The sequence below is a fragment of the Trichechus manatus genome, unplaced genomic scaffold, assembly GCF_000243295.1.
Source record: "Trichechus manatus latirostris isolate Lorelei unplaced genomic scaffold, TriManLat1.0 scaffold00059, whole genome shotgun sequence".
NCBI lineage: Eukaryota > Metazoa > Chordata > Mammalia > Sirenia > Trichechidae > Trichechus > Trichechus manatus.
Window position 1 is genome coordinate 11,273,011 of NW_004443995.1, and position 16,509 is coordinate 11,289,519.

Here is a 16,509-nt window from a genome sequence, read left to right on the forward strand (position 1 = left end):
AGCTTACGGGCGCAAGCATCAGTAATGCAGGAATGTTATATGGCTTTAGTTTGGGCCATTTCATAAAATATTCATGGAATCAAAAATGTGCATCAAAATAGCGGCTGGGAGAATTACATTTATGTTCCTGCTTTTATGGCAGCTTCACATTTAAACCCATTTGTGTTAATATCTAGTCAATCTTCCTACTTAAAAAAAAAAAACTGCAATGGGAGAGATCATATACATTCTCCTTTGCTTAATATTTGTTCTAGACATCTGCTGTGATACAACAAATAGCTCTAAACTTTCAGAGATGTTGTGCAGAGAAGAGGGGTAAGCGAAAATTTGGATAATACCCAAATATATACAATCTTATTTTCTCTACATAGTGTTTGCCTTAACATCCTACCAAGTGTTTTTCAGTTTACAACATTGTTTGGGTTTTGTTTGTATGTTTAAATAAATGGATGGATTTCTTGTCTGCATGGGCTTGAGGTAAGGTGAAACTCACCTGTAATAGTTTTAAGAGTGCACTTTCCTTTAGGTGAAAGACAATAAATACATACTAACCTTCTTATTGTTTATGTAGATATTAAATAATTGTTAAAAAAAAAAAACACAAAAAAAAAACAAAGCTGAGGATTAGGCTACTTTTCTCCATACCGGGATACTCTTGTGTTACCCTATTGTTCAAAATGTGTCTCCTAAAATGTGTTTTTACGATACTACTTCTCATAATTGAGACAAATTCATTACTCGTGGCATCTGTGGAAGCCTATCCCAATCCCTCCAACGCAGCATTTTGGCCCCATTTTCTTCTCCAATTCAAACAAAATATTAGTGATCTCTCTGGGTTTTCGTTTAACTCTGTGTCCCAGGCACGTAGTTCAAAAATAGTCGGTATTCCTTATGGCACTTACTTTGTTATTGTTGTTGTTGTTCAAAGCCACCAAGCTGATTTCAGCTCAGAATAACCCCATGTGTAGAACTGCTCCATAGGATTTTCTTGGCTGTAATCTTTATGGAAGCAGATTGCCAGGTCTTTCTCACACAGAGCCTATGGGTGGGTTTGAGCCACCTACATTTCAGTTAGCAGGGGAGCGCTTAATCATTGCACCACCAGGGCTTCTATTGCACTTACTACTATGATCTTTGTTACTCATAGTGTTGGGGAAGATTTGCTGCTGATTTCTGGTGCAAAATGATAAAACTCATTTCCCCTCAGGAACCCTTGAACATCTATGGCTCTTCCTGGGGCGTTCTCTTTTCTGTCCTGTTTACTGTTAACATTTATTGTTGTGATACCTTGCTGTAATCCTTCCTCTTCTCTCTGCCCTTCTTCCTCAAGGGAGAATAAGGTTAACACTTGATGATTCCAGAGAAGGCCAGTTATCTAGACACTTGTCCTATCATTCTAAGAGATTAATGGCAGACCTGGAAATCTGCCTGGCTCTGACACATTAAAGGTAACAAAGGGTTGATTACATATAAACACTTCAAAGCAGTTATGAAGGGATGCAATGATCCAAATTAGAAAACCTGGTTCATTCTCTTCATTTATATTCACATTTTTTGCTGTCATCAGTTGCCATTGAGTCAATTCCAACTCATGGCAACCCCATGTGTGCAGAGTAGAACTGCTCCATAGGGTTTTTAATAGCTGTAACCTTTCCGAAGCAGATTGCCAGGCCTGTCTTCTGAGGCACATCTGGGGAGGTTCAAACCACCAACCTTTCGGCTTGTAGTTGAGCACTTAACTGTCTGTGCCACTGAGGGACTCCGTATTCACCTTTAGTTTTGTCAAAATGATCACTACATTGATGACCTTTACAACATTTCTCTCATTTTAAATACCGAGTTAAAAATTTTCAGATAAAAACAGTATGCATTATATCTTATTAAATACCTAGTCTTAATAAACATCACATCTTTTACTTAGAAAGTAAGATCGTTTAAAAAATTCTATTCACAGTTGGAAATAGAAATTGGGTGGAAATCATATTACTGTTAATCATGCTTAAAAGAGGAAGACGTGCACATTTAAATTACTACACTCCCTTCATAGCACAGACACATCAGCTAATAAATTTAAATCAAATAGTATGCTATATGGTAATATGTATCTTCAGATTCTGATCAGCCTTTATAAATTATAGCCAAGTAATTTCTGTGCTTATGGTTGTTTGAATCAAATCCTTGCTGGTTTAATTACTGACCTATTTGCCACCAAATAATTTTAGAAATAAATCCCTCTACCTGAGAAGGACTGGAAAACTCTACCTCAATTTAAAACAGCACCGATCAGAATTCCAGGGCTAGTGCCCATGACCTTCTCTGTGGCAAAGTGGTGAAGGAAGGAGAGATGAAATCATTAATAGCTGGATTTGCCCACAGGTGACTAAGTCTGAGACACTAGGGAATTCCAGGTGCCCCCAAAGATGCCACCACATGGTTCAGAGGAAAGCAGAGAATTTCGATGCAGGTAGCTGGTTACACATCCTACTCTTTCACAAAGACCAACCAGAAGCACATCAAGGGCTAAAGCAATGACCTGGATAGAGTAATACTGGGAGAGACTTGGAATCATGTAATTCAAGCATTGTTTTTAAATGGAGAGATGTATGTCCAGAGAATTTAACTTACTCCACCTAAATTTCCTGACTTTTGGTTTATTGATCAAATACCCTACCTGGTGGAACCAGCTGTATTTTAGGTGATCCTGGGTTTAAATCCTAAACATCACTTATTAGCTAATTGATTCACTTAGCCTTTGTGAGTCTCGATTTCCTCTTTAGTTAAAAAGTAACAATCATATCACTTCACCAGTTTTAGGAAGGTTAAATAAGATAATGTGTAGGGGGAAACACCTCCATTTTGACTGGCACATAGTAGGCCTTTAGGAAAGAATAGCTCCTTGTTCTCTTTTGTTCTTTCTACCCACGCTTCTTGGACCAAGCTCCTTCCTCCTGGGAGATCTCATGTTGGTCCTTCTGAGAGTTAAACTGTGGCCAATAATCATGAGCAAAGCAATACGCTGATTCAAGGCCATTTCTCTTTCATCCCAGGACCTTCTGTAATAACCAAACAATGAAACAAATGTCCCCAAAACCACCCTTGCTTCATCACACCCAAGACTCCCTAACCCAAGAGGAAGTCTGGCTTATATGGAATACAAAGACTTGGTCCCCATCTTTCTCCACTCTTGCCCATCTTCAGCCCTCTCCCCATTTTCTCCATCTCTCCTTTCTGCCCTCATTTCCATCAGATCTTGGACATGGATATTACTTCTCATTTACTACTTATATCATTATTTACAGCTCATTTATTCATTTACTCTTTGCATCTCATTGTAATTATAGTTGGGTTATCCGGAAGCTTCATCTCCCAGTTCTCTGCCTGGAATTCTTGGTGAATCTGTTATTTGATACACAAACTGAACCCTCGTCCCATCTGGTTATTGTGTGTGACCACAGATGCTGTTAGGTACTTCCTACTCTCATTACCGTCTCTCTCTTTCTGGAACTGTCTGGTTACTCACAATTGCCTCTGTCGCCCTTCCCTAGTCACATGGCCAAAGAGAAATATGTATCTGTACTTTATGGATAGATGGATATTGGATAAAAAATAAAATAGAACTACATTCCAAGGTTGCAGATCTATGCTTTACAGGCAGAAATATATTTAACAGAGGGAGCATAGCACACATATATGTCAATGTTCCATTCTGGTTTTAAAAAATGAGGGTCATGGGTATTTGGAGAAAGGGGTTGCTGGAGAGAGGTGCTACAGGAGAGAGATGAAAAACTATGTCTGTTTTTGTGGGAAGTAAGAAAAAAAAACTGTCAGTTAAATGTAAAGGTAGACTAGAGCATGAACTTCACCTTTGAGTATTTGTATCAAAGTAAAAAAAGATTGAGCACGTATTTTTAAAATAACTTCTATTATACTTATCATTATAAAATAATATATTTTAAAAAATTTGATACACTTTATTTTTTAGAGCGGTTTTAGGTTTACAGAAAAATTGTGCAGAAAGTACAGAGAATTCCCATATACTGCCTGCCCCCTGTACACTGTAATCAACATCTTGCATTCCTGTGGTGCATTTGTGACAATTGATGAACCAGCATTGGTATGTTGTTACTAACTAAAGTCCATAGTTTGCATTAGGGTTCACTCTTTGTGTTGTACAGTTCTTTGGTTTTGACAAATGCTTAATGTCATGTGTCCACCATTACAGTATCATACAGAATAGCTTCACTGCATTAAAAATGCCCTGTGCTCACCTATTCATTCCTCCTCCCTCACCCTGAAACCGTGGCAACCATAGTTTTTTTTTTTTTCACTGCCTCTATAGTTTTGCTTTCCCAAAATGTCAGCTAGTGCAATCATACAATATGTAGCTTTTTCAGATTGACTGTTTTCACTTAACAATATGCATTTAAGGTTCTTCCATGTTTCTTCGTGGCTTGATAGCTCATTTTGATGATAGAAACTTTAGAAAATGTCAATAAGGAGGAAAAAAAAAAAAACAAAAAAAAAAAAAAAAAGTAATTAAGAAACCATCGCCCATAATCCTGCTTCCCAGAGATAACATGGGTAACATTTTAAAAAGTTTTCTGATGTTTTACAATATTTTCATTTATCATGAACATCTGTCCATGAAATTATTCTACAGTATTATATTTAATGGCCTCATAGTCTTCTCTCCTTTGAAAGTTTTCTGTTATAAGTTTATAGGCAGTTCTGCAGCACACATTTCCCTTGCTGTTTGTATCTGCCTGTATGCCTGTCCTCTCCACTGTGTGGGCAAGGGCTCAGACTGGCCAGGCCTTAGCTGAAGTTTTGTAGAGATCACTTACTGATTATCCACCGCTGTTATGCTGCTTTGAAAATATTCTTCTTCTTTGTGTGTTCTATTCTTCCCTTCAAAACTAATGTTGAGAATCAATTTGGTACAACAAATAGGGGAAATTATATGCAATAGTCATAACAGTGGCTCTAGCTTCTAATGTTCAATTAAACCTATTTGAGGAAATATATGGAGCCTACTGCCCTCAACTACTAACCTAATGATTGGTGGTTTGAACCTACCTGCTGGCTCCATGGGAGAAAGGCCTCATGATCTGCTTCCACAAAGATTACAGCCAAGAAAACTCCATGCAGCAGTTCTGTGTAACACATGAGGTTGCCATGAGTTGAAATCAACTCGATGATGGGTTTGGGGTTTTTTTTTTTTTTCTTTGTTTGTTGTGTTTTGGTATGACCTATGGAGTCCTTGGAAGCCCTGGTGGGGTGTAGTGGTTAAGAGCTACGACTGCTAACCAAAAGGCTGGCAGTTCAAATCCACCAGACACTCCTTGGAAACCCTATTGGACAGTCCTACCCGGTCCTATAGGGTCGCTATGAGTCAGAATGGACTCAACAGCAACCAGTTTGGTTTTTTTCGGTTTGTGGAGTTCCTGGGTGGCACAAGCAGTTAAGCACTGAGCTACTAACCAAAAGGTTGGCAGCTTGAACCTACCCAGAGGCACCTTGAAAGAAAGGCATAGAGACCTGCTTCTGAAAGCTCACAGTCACTGAAAACCCTGTGGAGCACAGTTGTACTCTGTATCACATGGGGTCACCATGAGTCAGAATCTATTCAGCAGCAACTGGTTTGGTTTTTTGGAGTATGACCTATACAGGCTAATTTAATCAGCTGTAAAAAGATTGTCAGGAGGACTCAACTGATTCGTATTTTTTTGCAGGAAGAATAAATTATACTTATAGACAATAACAAATTAGTAAGTATACCAGTTGGCCTATTGGATTTTTTTTTAAAAAAAAAAACATTGTTTCTATGCCAACTGTTGATAGTAGCTATGTTTATTGAGTAACTACTCAGTATCAGGTACTGAACGCACATCAATTAATTTAATTCTCACAGTAACCCTTCTTGTAGGCACTGCTTTAATCCTGTTACAATCCCATAATCCAGAAGACTAAACTAAGGCACAGAGAGGATAGTAAATAGCCTGAGGCTAAATAGCCAAAAGTGGTGGAGCTGGTATAGGAATTCAGTCTGTCTGCTCAGAGCCTGCGCTCTTAACCACTACTGTTGGACCGCCTGGATAAGTGCTTTTCCAGTTAATTCCATTAGGTAATTCAAATACAATAAAAGAATACATACAATACAGATTGTTGTGAGCGTTTCCACAAGGCAATCTATGAGTAAAATACAATTTGCTTCATGAACCTACGAACTACTCTCCCAGAAAATATGTTTGCTCATATTTGAAGAAATGAAATGGCTTAAGGTTAATTTAGCGTTTTGGCTTTGTGGATATATATTGTAGGATATAATCCAGAAAGGCAGTTAAATTACACTACATTACTCTAAATTACATTCAAAATTAAATAGAGTATAAAAATGCCTCCTTGGAAAATTCAGTCAAACTTTTGGAAATAGCCTAAAGATCCATATTTGAATTTGACATTTGTAATAGATGACATCCTGTCTCAAGATATTTCAATTCTTCTTAAGGATGAAGAAGTTACTGTCTGTTTGAGGAAGCAGTGCAGGACAGGGTTGAGAGCATGGACTCTGGAATCCAACTGCCTGGATCTAACCAGTTAGCCAGTTGCCGTCCAGTTGTTTCAAACTCATGGCGACCCCATATGTGTTAGAGTAGAACTGTGCCCCATAAGGTTTTCAATGGCTGATTTTGCAGAAGTAGATTGTTGTTGTTCTTTGGTGCAGTCCTGTCAGTTCCAATTCATAGAGACCCTATGTACAAGAAGACAAAACCCTGTCCGGTCCTGTATCATCCTCACAGTGGTTGCTATGTTTGAGCCCATTGTTGCAGCCACGGTGTCAATCCATCTGGTTGAGGGTCTTTTTCTATTTTACTGACCCTCTACTTTACCAAGCATGATGTCCTTCTCCAAGGACTGGTCCTTCCTGATAACATGTCCAAAGTACATAAGATGAAGTCTTCCTATCCCACTTTTGAAGGAGCATTCTGGCTGTACTTCTTCCAAGACAGATTTGTTCATGATTTAGGCAATCAATAGTATATACGATACTACTGGCCAACACCATAATTCAAAGGTGTTGAATTCAATTCTTCTTTGGTTTACCTTATTCATTGTCTAGCTTTCACATGCAAATGAGGTGATTGAAAATACCATGGCTTGGGTCAGACGCACCTTAGTCCTCAAAGTGACATCTTTGCTTTTCAATACTTTAAAGAGGTCTTTTGCAGCAGATTTGCCCAATGCAGTACATGGTTTGATTTCTTGACTGCTGTTTCCATGGGCGTTGATTGTGGATCCAAATGAAATGAAATCTTTGACAACTTCAGTATTTTCTCCATTTACCATGATGTTGCTTATTGGTCCAGTTGTGAGGATTTTTATTTTCTTTATATTGAGGTGTAATCCATACTGAAAGCTATAGTCTTTGATCTTCATCAGTAAGTGCTTCAAGTCCTCTCCACTTTCAGCAATCAAGGTTATGTCATCTGCATATTGCAGGTTGTTAATGAGGCTTCCTCCAATCCTGATGCCACATTCCTCTTCATATAGTCCAGCTTCTCAGATTATTTGCTTAGCATACAGATTGAATAAGTATGGTGGAAGGATACAACCCTGATGCACACCTTTCCTGACTTTAAACCGCGCAATATCCCCTTGTTCTGTTCGAACAACTGCCTCTTTGTCTATGTACATGCTCTGCATGAGCACAATTAATTGTTCTGGAATTCCCTTTCTTCACAATATTATCCATAATATGTTATGATCCATACAGTCAAATGCCTTTGCATAGTCAATAAAACACAGGTTAACATCTCTCTGGTATTCTTTGCTTTCAGCCAAGGTCCATCTGACATCAGCAATGATATCCCTCATTCCACATCCGTTTTAGAATTCAGCTTGAGTTCCTGGCAGTTCCCTGTCAGTGTGCTGCAGCAACCATTTTTGAATTGTCTTCAGCAAAATTTTACTTGCACCTTAGATTAATGAAATTGTTCAAAGATTTCCACATTCTATTGGATGACCTTTCCTTGGAATGAGCGCAATATGGATCTCTTCCAGTCAGTTGGCCAGGTAGCTGTCTTTCAAATTTCTTGGCATAGACGAGTGAGCACTTCCAGTGCTGCATCCATTTATTGAAACACCTCAGTTGGTATTCCATCAATTCCTGGAGTCTTGTTTTTTGCCAATTCCTTCAGTGCAGCTTGGAAATGTCTTCCTTCAATACCATTGGTTCTTGATCATTTGTTACCTTTTGAAATGGTTGAACATTGACCAATTCTTTTTGGTACAGTGACTCTGTGTATTCCTTCCATCTTCTTTTGATGCTTCCCGCATAGTTTAGTTTTCCCCATAGAATCCTTCAATATTGCAACTTGAGGCTTGAATTTTTTCTTCAGTTTTTTCAGCTTCAGAAATGCCAAACATGTTCTTTCCTTTTGGTTGTCTAACAAGTCTTTGCACATTTCATTATAATACTTTATTTTGTTTTCTTGAGCTGCCCTTTGAAATCCTTTGTTTAGCTCTTTTTCTTCATCATTTCTTCCATTCGCTTTAGCTACCGCAAGTTCAAAAGCAAGATTCAGAGTTTCTTCTGACATCCGTTTTTGTCTTCCCTTTTTTTCCTGTCTTTTTTAATGACATTTTATATTCTTCATGTATGAAATCTTTGATGTCATCTCACAATTCTGGTCTTTGGTCATTAATGTTCAGTGTGTCAAATCTATTCTTGAGATGGCCTCTAAATTCAGGTGGGATATACTCAAGGTTGTACTTTGGCTCTTGTAGACTTGTTTTAATTTTCTTCAGCTTCATCTTGAACTTGCATATGAACAATTGATGGTCTGTTCCACAGTCGGCCCCTGGCCTTATTCTCACTGATGATATTAAGTTTCTTCATGGTCTCTTTCCACAGATTTAGTCGATTTAATTCCTGTGTATTCCATCCGGTAAGGTCCACGTGTATAGTCACCATATATATTGAAAAAACGGTATGTGCAATGAATAAGTCTTTGGTATTGCAAAATTCTATCACATGGTCTCTGGTGTTTTGTCATCAAGGCCATATTTTCCAACTACTTGATCCTTCTTTGTTTCAAGCTTTCACATTCCAATCGCTAGTAATTAGCAATGCATTTGATCACGTTTGATCAATTTCAGACTGCAGAAGTTGGTAAAAGTCTTCAATTTCCACATCTTTGGCATTAGTGGTTGGTGTGTAAATTTGAATAATAGTATTAACTGGTCTTCCTTGTAGGTGTAGGGATATTATCCTATCACTGACAACATTGTACTTTAGGATAGATCTTTAAATGTTCTTTTTGACAATGAATGTCACGCCATTCCTTTTCAATTTGTCATTCCTGGCATAGTTAACCATATGATTATCTAATTCAAAATGGCCAATATCATCCATTTGAGCTCATTAATGCCTAGCATGTTCAAGCATTCCATTTCATATTTGATGACCTCCAGTTTTCCCAGATTCATACTTAGTACATTCCACATTTCAGGCTGTTTCTTCTCATTTTAAGTCATGTCACATTAGTAAATCAAGGCCCTAGAAGCTTTACTTCATCCACATCATTAAGGCTGACTCTACTCTGAGGAGGCAGCTCTTTTCCAGTCATATTTTGAGTGCCTTCAGACCTGAGGGACTCATCTTCTGGCACCATATCAGACAGTGTTTTGCTGCTATTCATAAGGTTTTCACTGGCTAATTTTTTCAGAAGTAGATCGCCAGCTCCTTCTTCTAAGTCTGTCTTAGTCTGGAAGCTCCACTGAAACCTGTCTACCATAGGTGACCCTGCTGGTATTTGAAGTACAAGTGGCATAGCTTCCAGCATCACAGCAACATGCAAGCCACCACAGTACGACAAACTGACAGACAAGTAGTGGAGAGGTAGATTGCCAGGTCTTTAGTAATATAGAATATAGAACTAGATTTGCAGTCCTTTATTCTGAGGTGCCTCTGGGTAGATGCTAACTTCCAACCTTTCGGTTAGCAGCCAAGCATGTTAACCGTTTTCACCACTCACCAAACATGAAATCCTGGGCAAAATTCCTAACTTTACTAAACCTCAACTTTCTCTTCCACAAAATGGAATCATAACAGTCAGCAGTCCCTACTCCTTAGAATCGTTTTGAAGATTAAATGAGAAATGCATGTAAAGCACATAGCATAGTGCCTGCCAAGTATAATGTTAAGTAAACAGTAGTTAATATGATTGTTGTTAATAATTATTACTGGACTTTCATACTGTTTCTAAGCATATATTTGTTTTTGTTGTTAGTTGCAGTTGAGATGACTCTGACTCATGGTGACCCCATGTGTGCAGAGTGGAACTGCTCCATGGGGTTTTCAAGGATGCTACCTTTCAGAAGCAGATTGCCAGGCTTGTCTTTCGAGGCACCTCTGGGTGGGTTCTAACCGCCGACCTTTTGGCTAGCGGTCAAGTGCTTAGCTGTTGGCGCCACCCAGGGGCTAAACATATATAATCCTTGTGAATTCATCTTTCTAGCAGGTGTCCTTCCGTAACTAATGCTGCATCCGAGGTCAGTTAGAGATAGCTTCTTTCACAGTTTAAGTCCTCTACAGCCTAATAATGCTTGACTGTATTCCACCGTGTTTCCCCCTTTAATAGTAAAGCATATGATGTACACAAAATTTTTGAAACTATCTTCTGGCTTGTGGTTTATATTTATAAATGGCTTTTATTCTTCAGGTCAGCTTTCTGAAGCTGCTGAGCATTATGAAGCATTCCATCAACTGACACAAGGGCGGATATGGAAGGATGAGACAGGCCGCTTTCTCAACTTGTTGGCCTGTGAGAGTCTCCTGAGGACTTACAGATTACTCTCAGACAAAATGCTGGAAAATAAAGAATACAAACAGGCCATCAGAATTCTAATAAAAGCTTCTGAAATAGCCAAAGAAGGTAGGTGGAAAAGAACATTCTCACAACGTTTTCTTTAATGGGCAGATGCTGGTTCTCCCTGGAGTGACGTAAAGATCGTCAAGTGTTTGGGTGATTACTTCCTATGAAATGCAAAGACAAATGCCATCAATATACTTCCCAAATTTTGCTTTAAAACAGAGGTTCCTTAGTGCTGACAACAAGAAATCCATTAGATTCTGAAAAGCTTTATCTCCAAAATGTAATCCTCTCAGAGTAGTGATACAAAACAACAAACCCGTAATGAGAAGTTTAAGGTCATTTATGAAAGTTAAGGGAGGGAGGTTAGGGGTATTTTTTTTAGGTTATTTCTTTCTTAAATCTGAGAGACCTTTCATTGTTTGTAAATACCCTATTGTCAGGTAATAGGGAAACCATAAGAACCCCTGATGGTGCAATTGTTAAGCACTCAGCTGTGAACTAAAAGGTTAGCGGTTCAAACCCAGCCAGAGGCTGCACAGGAGGAAAGACCTGGCCATCTGCTTCCATAACGATTTCAGCCTAGGAAACTCTGAAGGGCAGTTCTGCTCTGCCCTATAGGGTTGGTATGAGTTGGAATTGACTGGACGGCACACAACAACACCACCACAACAAGGAAATCATAATAAATATTTAGTTAGGAGTAACCAGAAAATAAAAACCAAACACCCATTCCCGCTGACTCGATTCTGACTCATAGCGACCCTATAGGACAGAGTAGAACTGCCCCATAAGGTTTCCAAGGCTGTAATCTTTATAGTCTTTATGGAAGCAGACTGACACATCTTTCTACCTTGGAGCTGCTGGTGCGTCTGAACCGCAGACCTTTCAGTTAGCAGACGAGTGCTTAACCACTGTGCCACCAAGGAAAATAGGACTCTAAGATCCTTGCCTCTCAAAGTGTGACCTTTGAGCCAGAAACAGCACTTCACCAGGAAGCTTGGAAGAAAAGCAGAATCTCAGGCCCCACCCCAGACCTACTGAATCAGAATCGGCATTTTAAGGAGATCCCCAGGCGATTCGAATGCACATTAAACGCAGTAAAAGTGCTTTTGTGAGAGCTGATCGTGTCCTTAATATTTTATATCATTTGTGTATGTATAAAATATGAAGAAAAATTTTGAAGCATATTTTTATAAGCTTTAATTTGTGAAATGCAAGGATATTTTATTACCAGGTAGTAATTTATTAATAGAGTACCTTTTCAGGAGAGAGAAAAATATGGAAGCTTTGCTCTTGAACTAAAGCTTATTAGCTCCTGGATATACTTAATAGATTGGCTTAGTATGTAACAAACAGCTTACTCAGAGTAAGCTGAACTTATTTTAATTTACTGGTGTGGTTTTAATTTCCTAAAAGAGTAAATGTAAACATCTTATTCTTTCTGTTACTTCTTTAATAATGTCAGTTGGACTACGCATAGGAAATAACCCATATTGAAAGATGTATCCCATTAAATGAGCCGCTTTTGAATGAATGGTGATCTAGTATCTCCCCGAAAGGGGTAAACACTGACACGAATAGTTAGTTCTTAGGTGGATTTCAGCAGCTAACTTAAGTTACATGGAATTTCATTGTAAAGTAAGGTATCAATTGGGAAAAGGCATTTCATTTTAGGCTCACATTTTCTAAATTGTAAGGTAGTTCACAAAGAGCTTGGGTCTGCTCCAACAGCCCAGAGCCTGCCAAGCAGTCTCCTTCTGAAAGCATCTCTCACTTTATGAAGGACAAACATGGGGCACAGGGGAGAACTTACTTCTTATGGTCTGAGAATTTTTCTAATAGCTCAAAAACTGATAACTACCTGTTCCCACATTTTCCTTGTAAGAAAGTATGCAAGTTGAAGGACTGCACAATTTTTTACAGAACTCTGACAGTAGCTGAAATGCTCTAGGAGACAAGACATTCCTTCTTCCTGTTGTCTCTTTCTTTGGTCAGAGAGTCTGAAGCAAGAAGCTGATGATTGGCTGGGTAAGGCATCACGCTCCCACAGTGGTTTACACAGTATTTAAGGGCTACTCACACCCACTACAGGCCTGCTTCTTTGCTGGGCATCTTGGTAATGCACACGTATAGCACCACTGACGCATGGTCTCATAATTATATTCTTACTTTTTTAAGCATACAACTCAATGATTTTTAGTATATTCACAAAGTTATTCAACTACCAACACAAATTGCAGAACACTTTCATTATCCCCATTAGCAGTCACTCTCCATTCCCCACTCCCCAGCCTCAGCAACTACTTCTCCATTTTCTGTCTCTGTGGATTTGTCTATTCTGGACATTTCGAGTAAATGGAATCATATACTATGTGATCTTTTGAGACTGGCTTCTTTCACTTAGCATAATGTTTTCAAGGTGCATGCATGTTATAGCATGTATCAGTACTTCATTCCTTTTCATGACCAAACAATATTCCATTGTTTGCTAATACCACGTTTTGTTTGTCCATTCATCTATTAATGAACCTTTTGTTTCCACCTTTTGGCTCTTATAAATAATGCTACTATAAACATTTGTGTACAAATTTTTTGTGTGCACATATGTTTTCATTTCTTTTGGGTATGTATCTAGGAGTGGAATTGCTGGGTTATATGGTAACTCTTTGTAAACTAATCGAGGAACTTCCAGTCTTCCGAAGTGGCTGCACCATTTTGTATTCCCACCAGCAATGTATGAGGGCTTCCATTTAGCCACTTCCTTGCTGACACTTGTTATTGTCTGTCTTTTTTATTATAGCCATCCTGTTACTTTTGTTGTTGGGTGCCGTTGAGTTGATTTTGACTCATTGCGAACCCAAAATCTTTCTACTTCAATCTTTCTTCCTACGAGCAGGGGTAGATTTTTCTTTCTCTCTTCCTCTATTCTGAGCTGAGAGTACTATATCAGCCCATACGGTTGCCAGTTGCCCTTCTCAAACTAAGGGGCTTTACACTATTTAACTCAGCAAGGACAAACTGCATGTAATCAACTCTTAATTATCTAAAAGGCAGCTTCCCTTCAAAACTCCTTTCCTCTACCCCATCTTTGCCTCCCCTAGCCTCATCCCTATCCCCAGCACACAATCACCTGTATCAGAGAAAAAGTTAGGGCCCAGTTGAATTGTAAAAGTTAACATTCCCCAGACGGGATCACTGGCACCATCAACTCTGGTGAAGCGAGACCTTGAGGGTATAATTCTCTGCAATTGGTGAAATAGCTAGAGGAGAAAAAAATTGCTGTTGCTGGCATTTGCCATTCTATTTCTTGCTGTCTTCTAGTTGAGCTACTGCTTCACAAGGGGTAATTCAGTGAGTGGTGAGAGTGAGTGCAGCATGGAGAATTGCTAACTGCTGCTGAAATCCATCACTTCTAGAATGCAGGGTTCAGAAATCTAAGGATACTTTCCAAAGACCAAAAACAAGGGTGTATCTGTCAGCACATGCCTTACCCAGGAGTTAGGTGACACTGGAAGTCAATGACTTTCAAAAATAGATAAAGGATAGTATTCTTTTTAAAAATGAGTACCTTTCCTGGCTCTTGTAAATAAATTATGTATTTATAAAATGGCATGATGTATGTCTTGTTCACCTGCATGTTACACATTTGCACGTTTTGCTTTTGGAAAAGGTAATTAGATAATTCCTAGAATAAAACACATTTCACAAGAATTAGAAAGGCTAAATTCTTTGCAAAAAATGGTGAGAAGTGTTACCAGTCATTCACAGAGGAAAGTGTATTTGGAGTTCAAAATATGCGTGGAATTTCATTACAAGAAGCCAGATTCTATCAGTTATCCTCAGTTAAACTTAAACCAATAGCTTTTAAATGGAATGTAATCAAAACAGTAATTCCTTAATTTGCTAATTATCTACCCCATTACAGATTAAGCTGAATTTTAGTCGAGGTGTATGTGAGTACGTGTGTTTGTGTATGCACCCTAGTAGGGTTGATACCCTTTACCAGGTATCTCATGAATGTAGAAGCAGCTATGCTGGATCACTATAGGTCTTTGCATGGAAGTACACATAGAAATAATATATGATTGCCAATAATGACAATACTGGGCTGTATGTGTAGAGAGAAACCCCTTATAATTATACTGTTAATACACCTTACTCTGACATCTGTGATTCAGGAAAATTTTATTTTTATCCTTCTTTTTCTCAGTACAGTTGGGTTTCAGGGATTTTTGCTAAATCTGTATAGTGTTTTATAATAAGGTTCTACTATCTTAAAAAGCAAGGATTCCATTTATTGGACTAAACCAGTTATTTAATGCTATAGTAATTTCTCTACATCTTCTCTTTAGGAAGTGACAAAAAGATGGAAGGGGAGGCTTCCTATTACTTGGGCTTAGCATACTTGGCTGCTGGAGAGTATGAAACAGCATTAACAGTAAGTTGAAGTAAACATTTTTTTTTAATTTTATTTTTTCCCATACAAAAATTTATACATACGTTGTTATGTGACTCTAACTGCTCTCCCCATAATGTGATAGCACACTCCTCCTTTCTACCGGATTCCCCATGTCCATTCAACCAGCTCCTAATCCTCTCTGCCTTCCCATCTCACCTTTGGACAGAAGCTGCCCGTTAAGTCTCTTGTATCTACATGAGCTAACAGCACAGTCCTCACAAGTATCACTTTATATCTCACAGTCCAGTCCAATCCCTGTCTGAAGAGTTGGCCTTAGAAATTGTTTTAGTTCTGGGCTGATAGAGAATCCAGGGACCATGCTTTCTGGGCTTCCTCCAGTCTCAGTCAAACTATTAAGTCTCATCTTCTTACTAGAATTTGAGTTCTGCACCTCACCTTTCTCCTGCTCCATCTGGAACTCTCTGTTTTGTTCCCTGTCAGGCCGATGAAGTCTCTGGTTTATGTGTCCCTTTCTGTCTCTTGGGCTAACTTTCCTTATATCTTTGAAGTTCTTCATTCTCCTTTACTCCAGGTGATTGGGACCAGTTGATGCATCTTCGATGGCCGCTTGCAAGCTTTTAAGACTCCAGCCACCACTCACCAAAGTAGGATGCAGAACATTTTCTTAATAAGCTTTGTTATGCCAGTTGACCTAGATGTCCCCTGAAAGCATGGTCCCCAAATTCCTACCCCTGCTACTCTGTCCCTCAAAGTGTTTGATTGTATTCAAGAAACTTCTTAGCTTTGGTTTAGTCCAGTTGTGCTGATTTCCCCTGCAGTGTGTGCTGTCCTTCGCTTCACCTAAGATAATTCTTATCTACTATCTAGTTAGTAAAAAACCCTCACCCTCCCTCTCCACCCTTGTAACCATTGAAGAATGTTTTCTTCTGTGTAAACCTTCTCTTGAGTTCTCATAATAGTGGTCTTATACAATATTTGTCCTTCTGTGACTGACTAAATTCACTCAGCATAATGACCTCCAGATTCCTCCAGGTTATGTTTCATGGCTTCATCGTTGTTCTTTATTGTTGCGTAGTATTCCATTGTGTGGGTATACCATAATTTGTTTATCCATTCATCCATTGATGGGCACCTAGGTTGTTTCCATCTTTTTGCTATTGTGAACAGTGCTGCAATGAACATGGGTGTGCATATATCTATTAGTGTGAAGGC

At 38.8% G+C, this 16,509-nt stretch overlaps 1 protein-coding gene across 3 annotated transcripts in view; it reads left to right on the plus strand.

The window, feature by feature from the left end:
• TTC29 (tetratricopeptide repeat domain 29) overlaps nt 1-16,509 on the plus strand; it is a 183,415-nt gene that overhangs the window by 67,776 nt on the left and 99,130 nt on the right. For all 3 annotated transcript variants that reach the window (XM_023733572.1, XM_023733573.1, XM_023733570.1), the window contains 2 exons: nt 10,725-10,937; nt 15,230-15,315. In XM_023733572.1, the coding sequence (XP_023589340.1) occupies nt 10,725-10,937; nt 15,230-15,315 (299 nt within the window). The remainder of the gene's footprint in view (nt 1-10,724; nt 10,938-15,229; nt 15,316-16,509) is intronic.